Raw genomic sequence first — 19,525 nt, forward strand, 5'->3', positions numbered from 1 at the left:
AAAAAACACGGAAAACATTAATGTGATATTATTACGAACACGGTTAAGCCCCAACATGTTTGGATTTGTATCCTGTGAATGTGATTTATTTTAAGCTGAAACCACTTTTAGCATGGATACAAGAAAGTGTCAAAAGAAAGTAAAAAGTTGTGTTTGAAATATTCATAATTCTACACTTTTTAAAAAACATAGTTTGACACTTTTTTAAAAGGCTACTGGTAACATTTTTCTTTAGATACATTCAACATATTTGTTGCATTTTTTGCATATTGAAAACAAACATTTAAATACTTAATTTGGATTTACAAAATGAAAAAAAAATATATAATTTTTTTGTGTTTTAGTGTTTTTTGCATTATAGAAATAAAAGTAAATATTTATGCATTTTTTAAATAAAAAAAACACATAAAAAAACAATCATGTCCATTTTTCTGTGTTTAGAAAATAATTTTTGTATGCTTTGTAAATAATATTAAAAGTAATAAAAATGTTTTGGTTTTTTTGCTCTGTGGAAAAAAAGTTAATTAAAATGAAATACGATTTTCATGTGTTTTCAAGTAAAATAGAATTACCGTATTTTCCGCACTATAAGGCGCACCGGATTATTAGCCGCACCTTCTATGAATTACATATTTCATAATTTTGTCCACCAATAAGCCGCCCCGGACTATAAGCCGCGCCTACGCTGCGCTAAAGTGAATGTCAAAAAAACGCTGCGCTAAAGTGAATGTCAAAAAAACAGTCAGATAGTTCAGTCAAACTTTAATAATATATTGAAAACCAGCGTTCTAACAACTCTGTCCCAAAATGTACGCAAATGTGCAATCACAAACATAGTAAAATTCAAAATGGTGTAGAGCAGTAGCAACATAATGTTGCTCGAACGTTAATGTCACAACACACAAAATAAACATAGCGCTCACCTTCTGAAGTTATTCTTCATTCGTAAATCCTTCGAATTCTTCGTCTTCGGTGTCCGAATTGAAAAGTTGCGCAAGCGTGGGATCCAAAAATGGCCGGCTCCGTCTCGTCGAAGTCATCGGATTCAGTGTCGCTGTTGTTGTGCAGCAGTTCTGTGAATCCTGCCTTCCGGAAAGCTCGGACCACAGTTGTGACCGAAATATCTGCCCAGGCATTTACGATCCACTGGCAGATGTTGGCGTATGTCGTCCGGCGCTGTCTGCCCGTCTTAGTGAAGGTGTGTTCGCCTTCGGAGCTGTGTGAAAAAAGCCACCCGGCCTCTTCGCGTAAACTTCCCTTAACCACTCGCTCATCTTTTCTTCATCCATCCATCCCTTCGAGTTAGCTTTTATGATGACGCCGGCTGGAAAGGTCTCTTTTGGCAAGGTCTTCCTTTTGAATATCACCATGGGTGGAAGTTAGCATGGCAAGCTAGAACCACAGTGAAGGATGACTTCTCATTCCCTGTGGTGCGAATATTCACCGTACGTGCTCCCGTTCCACAGTGCAGTTCACAGGAATATCAGTTGCTGTGAAATACGGTAGTAATCCGTGTGCGGATGGAGAGATTGCGTCTTTTTATGAACCGGATCCTTGTCGCGTAGTAGGAGCCATTTTGTGGTCTTTACAGATGTAAACAGGAAATGAAACGTACGGTGATATCCGCGCGTTTTTTCTTCTTCTTCCGGGGGCGGGTGGTTGCTTACAGTAGAAGAAGAAGCGCTTCCTGTTCTATGGGGGCGGGTGCTTTCCTTGGCGGTTGCTTGCGTAGAAGAAGAAGCGCTTCCTGTTCTACCGGGAAAAAAGATGGCGGCTGTTTACCGAAGTTGCGAGATCGAAACTTTATGAAAATGAATCGTAATAAAGCGCACCGGGTTATAAGGCGCACTGTCAGCTTTTGAGAAAAATTGTGGTTTTTAGGTGCGCCTTATAGTGCGGAAAATACGGTACTAGGGGTGTGCATCTCTACCTTAAATGGCAATTCAATATGAATCTCGATACATGAGTTACGATACGATTCACTAACAATACTTTTTAAAACAATACGATTCGATACGATACGATTTGATGCAATTCTATGCAGATGGAAGCTTGCATGGTGAAAATAAAATAAAATGTATAATGCCAGAACAATGTCATAGACACATAAAAAAAAAACAGGCGGTGCCTGCTTTAATTATGAGCAAATAGTAGTATCAACTTCAAGGCATTGCAAACCGTAAACTTAAAGAAAAAAAGATGTAAACAGAACACTTTTGGAAATGCTAGCAGGTATTTACTGTTGTTTGCTCAGGTCGCAACAATTAAATACAGAGAAAGAAAGCAAGTGCATCAAGTAGAGGTGTTTTAACACCACAGTAACACATGTGCAAGATACAGCTTTGGCGTAGAAGCTCAAATACTTTATTTATTGACTATTTCGAATGCAATAAAAAAATACATCAGTCATGTCTATCATAATGATTGTGAACAATAGGCAACATTCCACAAAAAAGTGCAGCTCCTTTATTGTAAGTGGCGTTCACTACAAAGTTTTGAGGATGAATTGTTTGGTTACAAACTTTTGTGTTATGTTGCTTCTTATTTGTAATTATTCCAAGCGGATTTGTTATGTGTATGCAGCGGCAGCTGAACCCAATGTGACAGCGTGTCACAATTACGACGATCAGCTGGATAAATATCGGAAGCAGTATCAATAGAATCCTCACGGTCCGAAAGGACCGACCCAATTAGAAAGCAGTACTAAAATATACCGTTATTCGGTATACATCCCTAATGAACAGCGTAGTATAGTGTAGTTGTGGCTAAGTTGGGGCTAAGTTGGGGCTGGAAGTATTTCAAACCAGTGTCCTTGTCTTGAGAGCTGGTAGCTCTGTTAGCTTTAGCATCTTTAGCTCTGTCTTCATGCCGTCACAACTGGTGTGTGCTCAGAATAGTCATATTTTATTGCTGCTTTTCAAACATTACAAATGGCCATACTAATATACAGCTGACCATTCTTTAAAAAAAAAAAAAAAAAATCCAAACGTTTACGACACTTTAGATTTAATATTCGGGGGTGCATTGTTGGTAAACTTTTTCCGCGCTATCTGCTATGTTGCTGTGTCATCAGTCGCAAACGACAACGATACTCTCGTATTACGTCATCACAGAAATCTCGCTAGATAAGAGCAGCCATATTTTGTAGTAGATCTACAAGCAACCGGTTCATGACTTTCCAACCGGACATCGACTGATCCAACTACAGTACATAAGAAGAAATAATATAGTAGTAATATTGACACTACAATAACCAGTGGTGCGTGGACCAAACATGGCCTGTGAAAGCCACTATGCAAATTTTCAAACAAATCCAACATTTACTGTAATACATATGCTCCTCATAACAATTAACAAAGATTAGTTTGCTATGTTGTTTAATATGGAATTTAAAAACAGTAAAAAGGTTGAAGACTGATGACTTTTATTTCATTTTCTCATTAAAGTCTTGGCAAGAACTTCCCAATTACTTCTGGCCACATATTTGATTTCTTCAGTTTTAAGACAAACCTTGAGGTACAGTATGTACTGCTCATGCTTCTTCACTAGCAGCCTTCAAGCGCACATGACGGCTCAGACTGAGCGGGTCCTCCTGTCTCGCGTTCTTCTGACATCACCTGCAACAACCGCCATTGTCACATCAACAATTACCATGTCAACAGTCGTCACAAAAACAATCATAATGTTAACTATCATCACGTCAACAATAGTCAATCATCATCACGTCAGCAATCATGTTAACAATTGTGTTAACAATCATTACGAGAACAATCATCACTTCAACAATCATGTCAACCATTATGTGAACAATCATCACATCAACAGTTACCACGTTAACAATCATCACATGAACAATAATCATGTCAACAATCATCACGGTAACAATCATCCCATCAAGAATCATTAGTTATCACGTCAACAATCATCATGTTAAAAATCATCATTCATCACGTGAACAATCATCACGTCAACAATTATCATTTTAATAATCATCACATCAACAATCATCAATCACCACGTCAACATCGTCATGGCAACACATGTGTTAGCCGAATGGGCCACTTTTGGTGGGCAGAACTGACGCTGCGGGATGAATTGGTGTTGTTCATCACCTCAACAATCATTGCGTTAACAGTCATCACGTCAACAATCATCATATCAACAATCATCAATTATCACATCAACAACCATCATGTTAACAACCATCACATCAACAACCATCATGTCAACAATCACCATATTAATAATTATCACGTCAACAATCTTCAGGTTAACAATCTTCACATCAGCAACCGCCAAGTCATCAATTATCACGTCAACAATCATCACGTTAACGATCATCACGTCAACAATCATCAACCATCACGTTAACAATCATCAAATCAACAACCATCATGTTAACAATCATCACGTCAACAATCATCAATCATCATGGTAAAAATCATCATATCAACAATCATCACGTTAACAACGATCACTTAAACAATCATCAATCGTTATGTTAGCAATCATCATGTCAACGATCTTCATATTACTAATCATCACGTCAACAATCATCAGGTTAACAATTATCACGTCAACAATCATCATATCGACAATCATCATCATAACAATCATCAATCATCACATCAACAATCATCAATCATAACGTCAACAATCATCACAATAACAATCTTCATGTCAACAATCACCACGTTATCAGTCATCACGCCAACAATCATCACATTAACAATGAACAATCATCATGCCAACAATCATCACATGAACAATCATCACGTCACGTCAACAATCATCACGTCAACAATCATGTCACCTATTATCACGTTAAAAATCATCACTTTAAGCATCATGTCAACAATCATCATTTGAACAATCATCACGTTAACGATCATCACGTCAACAATCATCAACCATCACGTTAACAATCATCAAATCAACAACCATCATGTTAACAATCATGACGTCAACAATCATCAATCATCATGGTAAAAATCATCATATCAACAATCATCACGTTAACAACGATCACTTAAACAATCATCAATCGTTATGTTAGCAATCATCATGTCAACGATCTTCATATTACCAATCATCACGTCAACAATCATCAGGTTAACAATTATCACGTCAACAATCATCATATCGACAATCATCATGATAACAATCATCAATCATCACATCAACAATCATCAATCATAACGTCAACAATCATCACAATAACAATCTTCATGTCAACAATCACCACGTTATCAGTCATCACGCCAACAATCATCACGTTAACAATGAACAATCATCATGCCAACAATCATCACATGAACAATCATCACGTCACGTCAACAATCATCACGTCAACAATCATGTCACCTATTATCACGTTAACAATCATCACTTTAAGCATCATGTCAACAATCATCATTTGAACAATCATCACGTTAACAATCATCATGTCAGCAACCCTCACGTCAACAATCATCACATTAACAATCATTACGTTAATCATCATGTCAACCATCATGTCAACAATCATCATGTTAATAATCATCACATTAACAATCATCATGTCACCAATTATCACGTGAACAATCATCACTTTAATCATCATGTCAACATGTATCATGTTAACAATCATCACGTCAAAAATCCTCGCGTTAATCATCACATTAACAATCATCACGTCAACAATCTTCATATTACCAATTATCACGTCAACAATCATCACGTTAACGATCATCACGTCAACAATCATCAACCATCACGTTAACAATCATCAAATCAACAACCATCATGTTAACAATCATCACGTCAACAATCATCAATCATTATGGTAAAAATCATCACATCAACAATCATCACGTTAACAATGATCACTTAAACAATCATCAATCGTTATGTTAGCAATCATCATGTCAACGATCTTCATATTACCAATCATCACGTCAACAATCATCAGGTTAACAATTATCACGTCAACAATCATCATATCGACAATCATCATGATAACAATCATCAATCATCACATCAACAATCATCAATCATAACGTCGACAATCATCACAATAACAATCTTCATGTCAACAATCACCACGTTATCAGTCATCACGCCAACAATCATCACGTTAACAATGAACAATCATCATGCCAACAATCATCACATGAACAATCATCACGTCACGTCAACAATCATCACGTCAACAATCATGTCACCTATTATCACGTTAACAATCATCACTTTAAGCATCATGTCAACAATCATCATTTGAACAATCATCACGTTAACAGTCATCATGTCAGCAATCCTCACGTCAACAATCATCACATAAACAATCATTACGTTAATCATCATGTCAACCATCATGTCAACAATCATCATGTTGATAATCATCACCTTGACAATCATCATGTCACCAATTATCACGTGAACAATCATCACTTTAATCATCATGTCAACATGTATCATGTAAACAATCATCACGTCAAAAATCCTCGCGTTAATCATCACATTAACAATCATCACGTCAACAATCTTCATATTACCAATTATCACGTCAACAATCATCCTGTTAACAACCATCATGTTAACAATCATCATGTCAACAATCATCACGTCAACAATCATCATGTTAACAATCATCACGTTAACAATCATCATATCGACAATCATCATGATAACAATCATCAATCATCACATCAACAATCATCAATCATAACGTCAACAATCACCACAATAACAATCTTCATGTCAACAATCACCACGTTATCAGTCATCACGCCAACAATCATCACGTTAACAATGAACAATCATCACGCCAACAATCATCACATGAACAATCATCACATCACGTCAACAATCATCACGTCAACAATCATGTCACCTATTATCACGTTAACAATCATCACTTTAAGCATCATGTCAACAATCATCATTTGAACAATCATCACGTTAACAGTCATCATGTCAGCAATCCTCACGTCAACAATCATCACATTAACAATCATTACGTTAATCATCATGTCAACCATCATGTCAACAATCATCATGTTGATAATCATCACATTAACAATCATCATGTCACCAATTATCACGTGAACAATCATCACTTTAATCATCATGTCACCATGTATCATGTTAACAATCATCACGTCAAAAATCCTCGCGTTAATCATCACATTAACAATCATCGTGTCACCAATTATCACGTGAACAACCATCACGTCAATAATCATCACTTTAATCATCATGTCAACATGTATCATGTTAACAATCATCACGTTAACAATCATCACGTCAACAATTCTCGCGTTAATCATCACATTAACAATCATCACAGTAACAATCATCACGTTAACGATCATCACGTCAACCATCATTACAAAAACACCAGAATGAGCTGCTAGAGTATGAGTGAGACGTCGGTTATATCAGGAAACCAAGACATGAGGAGTAAGAAAATGTTTTTTCTTTGAGTCATTCTTCCCCTTTTTGTGCGTGTAAAGGATGTCTTTCTCAACGGTTTCATTTCTTCACAACGCATCTCTTAAATCCCAAGCGTGCTGTTAGCAAGTTCCCTCTTTCATTCACAATAATCCGAAAGAACAATCTTACCCTCCTCAGTCTGCACTTTGACTAAACCTCCAGAATGACTCATGCACCTTCTCAATACCCAACCTTCTTGATGCACGCTGGATTAGAATGTTGCAGAATGTTCTAGATGACGCTAGAAAGTGCCAGCAGCCTTCAAAATGCTGCAAAACATTGTCTTTCAAGACTTCAAAAGGATGCAAAATATGGATTTTTGCAAAAAAAAATGTATGTGCTTTTTAGCTTAGTCTTGAGCGAGATGTAGATTTTCTACAAAATTCACATTGTATGTTTGCTTTCTTAATAATGCTTCGTTTTCAAAATGCGAAAAAATTCACATTTGTATATATATATATTTTTACATTTCTAATTGTCAAAATGCATAGACAAATGTACATATTTTAGTTTTTTACGATTTGTATTTCATATTTCAAATATGCAAAACAGACCCCTTTTCTTTTTTATTTTCATAATAAACCTCTCATATTTGCAATATTTTTAAATTAAAAAAAAAATCTCATCATTTTAGCTTACTCTTCCTCAAAATGCAAAACACGTTTTATAATTTTTTCCATGTATTTTAATTTATTTAAAAAAAATCTCAACATACCCTATACTATTCTAATTACATTTTTAAAAATTTTAAAATATGTTTTTATTTTTTCCCGAAATGTAATAAAATGATGTTTTTTTGATTATTTCTTATTTTCAAAATGTGAACGAAAATCCCATTATTCATATTATTTTTATTTTCAACATGTGAACAAAATCTCATGATGTTCTTATTTTTACTTTCAAAATATTAAACAACAATATGTTTTTTTTCTCCAAAAAGTTCTAGATCACTGATTCTCAACTGTGGTACGTGTATCACTAGTGGTACGCAGGCGCCACCTAGTGGTACGCCAAAGAATCACTTGATTAAAGTACAGTGTTTTACCTTCCCATATTTAAACACTATGTTACTGTTCAAATTGTGTGTAATTTTACACTGTCCAAAATATTAAATGTACTTGTTAAATAAAACCTCTGCCTTGTTTTTAATCAATACTTAGGCCTAGTATGCTACTGTAATTTGGTATTTGGAGAGCCAAGTTTTTTCTGTGGTGGTACTTGGTAAACCAGAAAGTTACTTTATGAACTTTGCTTTGTGCAATGCGAACAGAAATGGACGTTTTCCAAACACTTCCAAAAAACAAGGAATTATGCAAAATGTCTTGAGAAGATGCAGACTCAGATTAGGTTTGGAAGCAAGACTTTTGTCCATTTATGAAGCATCATCACATACATTAGACTTGAACAGACTTTAGATGGGACTGTTTGATGAAGTATGGATTTTGAAATGAGTCAAACAATATTCTCACCTCCTGCTCTTCACTGGCGTTTGCAACCAACTTCTGCAGCTTGACAGAGAAACAAAAAACCCCAAAGAAAATTAGGAGAAATGAGGCATTGTCTTCACGTGCGTTTGAGTATGTTGCTGCATACCCATTTTCTTGGTCTCCCACGAGGTCGTCTTTGTCCAGCCGGCTCCACTTTCTGAGACAGAACACGCGCTAACATCAACACACCCACTGATGACGTGTTCATCTTAGTAGTAGCCATGCTGAATCCTCCATGTGAATGAAATATGAAATCCGTGCTGCAGTCGCTGCTGGACCACAACATTAGGTACACTTGCAGACTGCAGCACGGATTTCATATTTCATTCATTCACAACTCCTCCAACACGAACATTATTGTTTTTGCACTTTTGGCTTCTTATTAAATAACTTTTTTAAATAGATTCAATCTTGCACGTGGAAAATTTAAGTGTGGGCTTTAGTTGATATAACACTCCCGTCAGGGGGTGCATTCTATGCTGGGGCTGCATTATCCGGCACAACACCTGTAATTTGGAGGCTCAGCTGAAGAACAGAACGGCCAACTTTGACTGTTTTTCGCTGGCTTTGGATGAGAGCTGTGATGTACGTGACACCGCCCAGCTGCTCATCTTCTTACGTGGGATAACTGCAGACTTTCAAATCACGGAAGAGCTGGCAACCATGCAGTCAATTAAAAGGGACAACCACAGGTAATGACTTGTTCACATAGGTAAATTCGTGTTTGGACATGTTAGGACTGAAATGGGACAAGCTGGCAGGTGTGACAACAGATGGTTGTTCAAATCTGACGGGGAAAAATGTTGGACTTTTAAAGAGGATGCAGGATAGCTTTCACTGTTATGCTGATGACACCCAACTCTACATGCCCCTAAAGCTGACCAACACGCCGGATTGTAGTCAGCTGGAGGCGTGTCTTAATGAAATTAAACAATGGATGTCCGCTAACTTCTTGCAACTCAACGCCAAGAAAACGGAAATGCTGATTATCGGTCCTGCTAAACACCGACATTTATTTAATAATACCACCTTAACATTTGACAACCAAACAATTACACAAGGCGAATCAGTAAAGAATCTGGGTATTATCTTCGACCCAACTCTCTCCTTTGAATCACACATTAAGAGTGTTACTAAAACGACCTTCTTTCATCTCCGTAATATCGCTAAAATTCGTTCTATTTTATCTACTAGCGACGCTGAGATCATTATTCATGCGTTCGTTACGTCTCGTCTCGACTACTGTAACGTATTATTTTCGGGTCTCCCTATGTCTAGCATTAAAAAAATTACAGTTGGTACAAAATGCGGCTGCTAGACTTTTGACAAGAACAAGAAAGTTTGATCATATTACGCCTATACTGGCTCACCTGCACTGGCTTCCTGTGCACTTAAGATGTGACTTTAAGGTTTTACTACTTACGTATAAAATACTACACGGTCTAGCTCCGTCCTATCTTGTCGATTGCATTGTACCATATGTCCCGGCAAGAAATCTGCGTTCAAAGAACTCCGGCTTATTAGTGATTCCCAGAGCCCAAAAAAAGTCTGCGGGCTATAGAGCGTTTTCTATTCGGGCTCCAGTACTATGGAATGCCCTCCCGGTAACAATTAGAGATGCTACCTCAGTAGAAGCATTTAAGTCCCATCTTAAAACTCATTTGTATACTCTAGCCTTTAAATAGCCCCCCTGTTAGACCAGTTGATCTGCCGTTTCTTTTCTTTTCTCCTCTGCTCCCCTTTTCCTTGAGGGGGGGGGGCACAGGTCCGGTGGCCATGGATGAAGTGCTGGCTGTCCAGAGTCGGGTGGACCGCTCGCCTGTGCATCGGCTGGGAACATCTCTGCGCTGCTGACCCGTCTCCGCTCGGGATGGTGTCCTGCTGGCCCCACTATGGACTGGACTCTTACTATTATGTTGGATCCACTATGGACTGGACTCTCACAATATTATGTCAGACCCACTCGACATCCATTGCTTTCGGTCTCCCCTAGAGGAGGGGGGGGTTACCCACATTTGCGGTCCTCTCCAAGGTTTCTCATAGTCATTCACATCGACGTCCCACTGGGGTGAGTTTTTCCTTGCCCGTATGTGGGCTTTGTACCGAGGATGTCGTTGTGGCTTGTGCAGCCCTTTGAGACACTTGTGATTTAGGGCTATATAAATAAAGATTGATTGATTGATTGATAAACTTTAAATTAACCCTGTGCAGAAATTGACATTTTTGCATTGTGTTATACATCAGGAAGTGTAGTGTAAGACAGTGTTAAAAATAAAACCATCAAAAGCAATCTGCTTTTGGTATTAAGTTAAGTTAGGTTAAATTAAAGTATTATTATTATTATTAATTATTATTAATATTATTATTATTTTTTTTTTTTAAATCTTACGGTATATCAAAAATAATATTGAGCAAAATTTAATTGAAATATTGTCGATGTGGCCCTCCAGCAGTGCTCGGGTTGCTCATGCTGCCCCCGGGAAAAATGAATTGTCCACCCCTGCCCTAGATGGATGAGGCTGTTCCCTGAACATTCCCACCACTTTTTAAAAAAAGAATTATAAAACAGGCTTTACTACATATGTTAAAATAAAGCTCTGCCAACGTACCGTTACAGACGTGGGAGTTGTTGCTAACCAAGCATGATGTTAATATGTAATATTAGCAAATAGCTGAATAATTTCACCACACCTAGTGTGTGTGTGTGTGACAATCATTGGTACTTTAACTTTAACTTAACATAGCTGCCCTCTGGGAAGCGCTACAGGTGCATTAAAACCAAAACAAACAGGCTAAAGAACAGCTTCTTCCCCAGGGCCATAACCATCCTGAACGGACTGCCCTATTGTCCCTCATAACTGCCTTCTCTTCGGTGTAATAACCCATTCCACCAACCACCCTGTTTTTGTTTTGTTTTGTCATGTATATATTCATTTCACACCATATTCATTGCACTTCTACATTTTTTATATTTTTATATATTTGCACATTGTTTTTCTAGCATGCACACATCGCACTGTATGGAATGGCCTCAATCTCGTTACCTTGCGTAATGACAATAAAGCTGATTCTGATTCTGATTCTTCTTAGCTAGTGTTGCTAACCTAACCCGATGTTAAAGTGTAATGTTAGTATGTAAATCACATAGCTGCGCTAGTGTTGCAAACCAAGAATGATGTTATAATGTAGTGTTAGCAAGTACCTCACATAGATATAGCTATGCTAGTGTTGTACACCTAGCACGGGGGTCAGCAACCCGCGGCTCTCGAGCCGCATGCGGCCCTTTAGTGCTGCCTGAGTGGCTCCCTGGAGCATTTTTAAAAAAGGATTGAAAATGGAAAAAGATTTCGGTGGGAAAAATAATTTTTTGTTTTAGTATGTTTTTTGTTTGAGGACAAACATGACACAAACATTCCCAATTGTTAGAAAGCCCACTGTTTAATATGTTTGTGCGTATGCTTCACTGATGACAGTATTTGGTGAACATGGTTTTGTCCTACTAATTTCGGCGGTTCTTGAACTCACCAGTGTGGACTGTGACGCAACAGTTTGTTTAAAATCTTCCACTCCTTCTTTGTCTCATTTTGTCCACCAAAAGTTTTATGCTGTGCGTGAATGCACAAAGGTGAACTTTGTTGATGTTATTGACTCGTTGGAGTGCTAATCAGGCATATTTGGTCACTGCATGACTGTATCAATGCTAACATGCTATTTAGGCTAGCTGTATCTACATATTGCATCATTATGCCTCATTTGTAGGTATATTTGAGCTCATTTAATATCCTTTACTTTTATACTCTTTGTATATTATTTACTTTTGCATGTCTCATGACACATTATCTGTATGTAATATTGGCTGCATTTCAGATAGTTGTTTGTGTGCCATGTTGTTCCAGACCCCAGCAAATATTACCTAGCTTGCCAAAGATTGTAATAAATCTATTAAAAGAAGACAGCTTGCCATTTCCTTTAACTTGGACACACACATCCATACCTTTGGCCGTTAAAAGCCAGTAATTTCCAGGAGTTATCTCACCTTCTGAGTAGCCTCTGATTTACTAATGGTTTCTAATGTCAACTGGTTCCGGTCGTACCTAACCGACAGGAGTTTTTGTGTAAAAGTAGACAGTTTTATGTCGTCCACAGCTCCTTTACCACATGGGGTCCCCCAGGGCTCAATCCTTGCCCCAATTTTATTTGCGCTTTACCTTCTCCCCCTTGGTTCTATTTTTAGGAAGTACAGTATTGCATTTCATTTTTATGCCAATGATTGCCAGATTTATTTTCCCATGGCACAAAATAACACGGTTCAAAGTCTTATTGACTGCCTGCACGACATCAAAGTCTGGCTTTCAGCTAACTTCCTGAGCCTAAATGAAGACAAAACAGAAGTGATGTTGTTCGGTCCAAGTCGCTCTCCCTCCCCCAACGTTGACCTCGGCACTCTGACCCCGTATCTCAGCGACTCTGTCACAAACCTGGGGGTAAAGTTTGACTCAGATTTTAAATTCGAAAAACAAATCAGCAGCGTCGTTCAAAAAAGCTTTTATCAATTACGCCAAATAGCGAAAGTGAAACCGCTTCTATCAAGACATGATCTTGAGAAATTAATCCACGCTTTTATCTCGACTCGTCTTGATTACTGTAATGCCCTGTATGTAGGCATTAGCCAGGCCTCCCTCGCCCGCCTGCAGCTCGTGCAGAACTCTGCTGCTCGTCTGCTAACACAGACCCGCAGACGTGAGCACATCACCCCTATTTTAGCGTCCCTTCACTGGCTCCCTGTGCGTTACCGAATACATTTTAAACTCCTTTTATTTGTTTTTAAATGTCTAAACAACCTCGCGCCAACCTATCTCTCCGACCTCCTTCAGCCTTACTGCCCCACCCGATCCTTAAGATCAGCCGATCAGCTGCTGTTGACGGTCCCTGACACAAGGCTGAAGCTTAGAGGTGACAGAGCTTTCGCCGTTGCTGCTCCCAAGCTCTGGAACGACCTACCCCTGAGTGTTAGACAAGCCTCCTCTTTTCCTGTTTTTAAATCTCTCTTAAAAACATACTTTTATTCCATGGCTTTTAACACTGAGTGATATCCATCCTGCAATGGCGCCCCATAATACACCTGCTGTGATCCTGTTTTTATGTTTTTATGTTTTTATTAATTCTATTTTAATTATTTATTTTTTATCGTGTTCTGTTTGTGTTGTGTTGTGTTTGCTCGGTACTCGTTTTATCTTTTAACCTGCTCATTGTACAGCACTTTGGCTACCCCTGTGGTAAATTTTAAATGTGCTTTATAAATAAAGTTGATTTGATTTGATTTGATGTTGCAAAAATGTGTAGAATAAATAATACATTTCAACATTTCTGACAACAAAGTTTTGCCTCAGCCTGCGACACATAGTCATTTTGATAGTAGGCTATTATAGCTAATATAGACACTTACATCATGTGTTGCCTTCATTATAAGACTTATATGTGCATCTCTAGCCTCCTTCAAAACCGCACTAAAACAACACCTCCAGGCAACTTCAACCCTTGACTAACACCCTCCCCCTTCCACATCCCACCTCCCCGGATTGTAAATAACCAAATGTAAATAATCAAATGTACTTCTAATGTATATACTTGTTCTTATGCTATCTGAATTCACTATGTTCTCTGCTCACTGTACATATGCTACCAAGTCAGACCCACACTGTTTCAATGCCCATTTCTCTGATGATGCAATTGTTGATGACTGAAGTGCTGATATCACCCAAACCCTCCTCATTCCACCCCCCGGATTGTAAATAATGTAAATAATTCAATGTATATACTCTGATGATTAACTTGTGTGATGACTGTATTATGCTGACAGTATATATATTTGTACCATGAATTGATTAACGTGGACCCTGACTTAAACAAGTTGAAAAACTTATTCGGGTGTTACCATTTAGTGGTCAATTTTACGGAATATGTACTGAACTGTGAAATCTATTAATAAAAGTTTCAATCAATCAATCAATAGCTCACATGGGAAAGCTAGTATTGCTAACCTAGCGTGATTTTAAAATGTAATGTTAGCATGTAGCTCACAAGGCTATGCCAGAGTTGCTAACCTAGCATGATGTTAAAATGCAATGCTAGCATACAACTCACATGTCTATGCTCGTGTTGCTAGCCTAGCATGATCTTAAAATGTAATGTTAGCATGTAGCTCACATAGCTGTGGTAGCGTTACAAACCTAGCATGATGTCAAAATGGAATATTAGCATGTAGCTCACCTAGCTATGCTAGTGTTGATAATGTGTGTGTCGTCCTGTCCCATTTTCTTAATGTTAAGTTGTTGTATGTGACATATGACGTGTATTACAGTGTATATGACCAAAGTGGATCAAGTGCATAATAATAGCTTTTTTCCCGAAATCCGATATTAGTGCTGCAAGGGGTTTTGGGTATATGTTCTGTTGTGTTTATATTGTGTTACGGTGCGGATGTTCTCCCGAAATGTGTTTGTCATTCTTGTTTGGTGTGGGTTCACAGTGTGGCGCATATTTGTAACAGTGTTAAAGTTGTTTATACGGCCACCCTCAGTGTGACCTGTATGGCTGTTGACCAAGTATGTCTTGCATTCACGTGTGTGTGTGTGAAAAGCCGTAGATATTATGTGATTGGGCCGGCACGCAAAGGCAGTGCCTTTAAGGTTTATTGGCGCTCTGTACTTCTCCCTACGTCCGTGTACACAGCGGCGTTTTAAAAAGTCATACATTTTACCTTTTGAAACCGATACCGATAATTTCCGATATTAAATTTTAAGCATTTATCGGCCGATAATATCGGCAGTCCGATATTATCGGACATCTCTAATAATAGTGCTACTTGGAGGCAGCTAATTAGCATTAAAGCTACACACACAGTAGTGTTTACTATGAGCACTTCGAAACAGCATCAAGACACAACAAATTTGAGTAATTATTAAAAAAATAAATTAAAAAAATAATATATATATATATATATATATATTAATATGTTGCTTTTAAAAATAACCAATAGATAACCTTAAGTGCGCTTTTTGTCCCTTTGTTCTTGCTGCCCTTCGGTCGTCCTCTCGGTCTCTTTGCCGTGGGCGGTCCGACAGGTTCCTGTCCAGAAACATTTCATACAATCTAGAAGGAGTCCAAATGAGCTCAATGAGGCTTTCAGGCCCACCTGCTGTTGTTTACGTGGACGACCTCGGCCCCTGCGCTGCTGAGGCTCCTCAGCGGGCAGTTGGGGGCCGCCTGGCTGGGGAGGGGGCGACTCTCTGGTCCCGCTGCTGCTGCTCATCTCCGCCTGCAGAGGAACACCTTCACATGTTTATTCCTGCCAAGTATTTACTGCCTGACTTCTTCTTACACTTGCAAAGTGAATCATTCAAGTTTGTATACGAGATGTGAATTGTTTTGATATTTTAGTATTAAAAAGTGAAGTAAAAACAAGTCAAAATAGAGTGCATTGCTTATACGCCACCAGCAAAGGCACTCTTCTTTCAGTGTGCACAGGTTTGCTGCAGAACAAGAACATGATGTCTTCCATGATGTTGATCTGATCGCTTTCACTCATCATTTCTGGTAATTATCCTAATCAAATTATTTACATGTTTCATATATCTAGTTTTCAGTTTTAGATCTTTCTTTTCAGATTCAGATTTTTGGCACAAATGTAGCATGAGAGACGTGTCATCAACTGAGAGGGGCGTGGCATCATGACAGACAGCTTAGCCAAAAAGTTAGGGACCATTACCTACCGCGTTGCCTTTAGGGAACGAAGGAACTAAAACAATTCAACATTACTTTATGTAAGCGACACCGAAATGATGCTCACCATGCAGATTTAAGTTAGCGTGCTAATACTGATCAGACAAAAGGACCTAAATGAGGCTAAAGAACAGGGGACAACAAGACAAAACAAATTAATGAGATAAAAATACAAACCCCAAAACCAGTGAAGTTGGCACGTTGTGTAAATCGTAATTAAAAACAGAATACAATGATTAGCTAATCCTTTTCAACCTACATTCAATTGAATAGACTGCAAAGACAAGATACTTAACGTTCAAACTGGAAAACTTCATTAATTTTTGCAAATATTAGCTCATTTGGAGTTTGAGGCCTGCAACATGTTTCAAAAAAGCTGGCACAAGTGGCAAAACAGACTGAGGAAGTGGAGGAATGCTCATCGAACACTTATTTGGAACACCCCACAGGTGAACAGGCTAATTGGGAACAGGTGGGTGCCATGATTGGGTATAAAAGCAGCTTTCATGAAATGCTCAGTCATTCACAAACACGGATGGGGGCGAGGGTCGCCACTTTGTGAACAAATGCGTGAGCAAATTGTCGAACAGTTTAAGAACAACATTTCTCAACGAGCTATTGCAAGGAATTTAGGGATTTTACCATCTACGGTCCGTAATATCATCAAAAGGTTCAGAGAATCTGGAGAAATCACTGCCCGTGACCATACTGCATCAGTGTGTAAAGGATATCACCAGAAACACTTCAGAAAACCACTGTCAGTAACTTCAGTTGGTCGCTACATCATTTCCAGTCGAGGAAAATTAGCAAACTACATAAATAACATTTATGTACTTTGTTGCGGGTCTCAAACTCTGGAACGATCTACCTCTCCATGTGAGACAGGCCCCTTTTTTGGCTACTTTTAAGACCCTTCTTAAAACCCATTTTTACTCACTGGCTTTTAACCCACTTTGACCTGTTTAAACTGTTTTTAACTTTTTAACCGCTTTTTAATCTAGCAAATTGCTCTTAAGATGATTTGTAGTTGCTTACCTACTCAGTGGCCTAGTGGTTAGAGTGTCCGTCCTGAGATCGGTAGGTTGGGAGTTCAAATCCCGGCCGAGTCATACCAAAGACTATAAAAATGGGACCCATTACCTCCCTGCTTGGCACTCAGCATCAAGGGTTGGAATTGGGGGTTAAATCACCAAAATGATTCCCGGGCGCAGCCACCGCTGCTGCCCACTGCTCCCCTCACCTCCCAGGGGGTGATCAAGGGTGATGGGTCAAATGCAGAGAATAATTTCGCCACACCTAGTGTGTGTGTGACAATCATTGGTACTTTAACTTTAACTTTAACTTTTTTTTCTATGTGTATTTTACCTCTGTTTTAAATGTTATTTTTTAGTCTGTCCTTTGCCTGTATTTATTTGTGGTGTACAGCCCTTTAAAGGGCTTTATAAATAAAGTTGGTATGGTATGGTATGGTAACATCCTGTAATTTGATTTTGATATTATTTTTTTATCTTGATAGATTGAAAATCAATACCAATGAGATGAACATTGTCACATAATTTATTCAGAAAGTATGAATAACGACAAATAAAGATAGAATACTATTAACCGCAACATGTAAGTGTAAAAAAAAAAAACATTATTATGATTTGTACATTTTCAGAATGTGCTTGTTCTATTTTTTAAACAAAGAAAACTGTCAAGACTTGATCTTGGTTGTTTGCTTTTCCGGGATGCAGCGGAAAGTTGGCACGGGCGAGACGGGAACCAAGGTACATGATTTATTTATTAACTATAAATACAAAAAAAAAGATCAAACAAAAAGCGCGCACAGTGGCGGAGAATAAACTATGAACAATTAAACAAAACATTAACTGTGGCTTGAGAAACAAAACCTTACTTGGCATGGAAACGGCATGAAAAAGGAGCAGCAAGGATCATAAGGGTGTGCAGAAGCATATATGGGGTGCGATATGGGGTGCGAGGTCGTCAGACAGACAAACTGAAAAACACTGAACTTAAATACTATGGACATGATTAGTGAAAGCAGGTGCGTGACTCAAAACGTGAAACAGGTGCGTGACGTGACAGGCGAAAACCAATGGTTGCTATGGTGACCAGACAAGGGAGTGAAAAAGACAGAAACTAAACAAAACATGACTTAAAACAAAACATGATAATACAGACATGACAGAAAACAATCTGAAGTTGTCTTTATTTTTAAGTTATCGTGCTGTGATTTTACCAGTCCGGTCCACTTGGGAGTAGATTTTCCTCCTGTGTTTATAAAAACAAACTTGATATTAATATATTTTTTTATTATTTATCATCATAGATCAATTTAATATTCATACATTCATATGTATCAAACCCCCTATCTATCTTAAATGAAGTTTAATTAAACATTCCACACAATTACCAACTCAACCAATCAATGCACAGGAAAGTCAAATCAATCAAATACAAGTTTTCAGTCTGCACCCACTGCAGAATGACCCCTGCGTGGGTGCGTGTCCGGTCAATGTACTCCTCAATGTACTTTTTGCATCTCGGCGCAAATTTCAAGCAAAAAAAAAAAAAAAAAAGAAGTCCCATTTGATTTGAAAGTGCACAAGAAAGTTTGAAAGTGCAGCGTCAATAAGTAAAGAGTTCCATGCACGTGTTGCATCCATCAATGTTAACTCCAACTCTCCACGAGTCCACTTTTAGCGCGATCGTCGCACATAAAGCATCCGCGTGACACACACGACACGTGCACTAAATGTCTTTTAAAAGGCAAAAAAACT

General features: G+C 38.2%; 1 protein-coding gene across 1 annotated transcript; it reads right to left on the minus strand.

Moving 5' to 3' along the window:
* Positions 1–3,407: 3,407 nt before the first annotated feature.
* On the minus strand, positions 3,408–19,013 carry LOC133578356 (uncharacterized). The gene is made up of 6 exons (XM_061932720.1): positions 18,985–19,013; positions 16,156–16,278; positions 16,005–16,088; positions 9,067–9,117; positions 8,943–8,981; positions 3,408–3,617 (listed from the first exon to the last, which is right to left on the minus strand). The coding sequence occupies exons 2-6, from the start codon at positions 16,270–16,272 to the stop codon at positions 3,546–3,548; spliced, it is 363 nt and encodes a 120-aa protein (XP_061788704.1). The 5' UTR covers positions 16,273–16,278; positions 18,985–19,013; the 3' UTR covers positions 3,408–3,545.
* Between the last annotated feature and the right edge of the window lie 512 nt (positions 19,014–19,525).

The sequence above is a fragment of the Nerophis lumbriciformis genome, linkage group LG38 (assembly GCF_033978685.3).
Source record: "Nerophis lumbriciformis linkage group LG38, RoL_Nlum_v2.1, whole genome shotgun sequence".
Classification (NCBI taxonomy): domain Eukaryota; kingdom Metazoa; phylum Chordata; class Actinopteri; order Syngnathiformes; family Syngnathidae; genus Nerophis; species Nerophis lumbriciformis.

Coding starts and splice junctions, on each gene's coding strand:
- LOC133578356 (XM_061932720.1), bottom strand. CDS start 16,272: ATGAGCAGCAGCAGCGGGACCAGAGAGTCGCCCCCTCCCCAGCCAGGC. Junction 16,089..16,155: donor GTCCACGTAAACAACAGCAG/GTGGGCCTGAAA, acceptor GTTTCTGGACAG/GAACCTGTCGGACCGCCCAC. Junction 9,118..16,004: donor GGACAAAAAGCGCACTTAAG/GTTATCTATTGG, acceptor GTTCTGTCTCAG/AAAGTGGAGCCGGCTGGACA.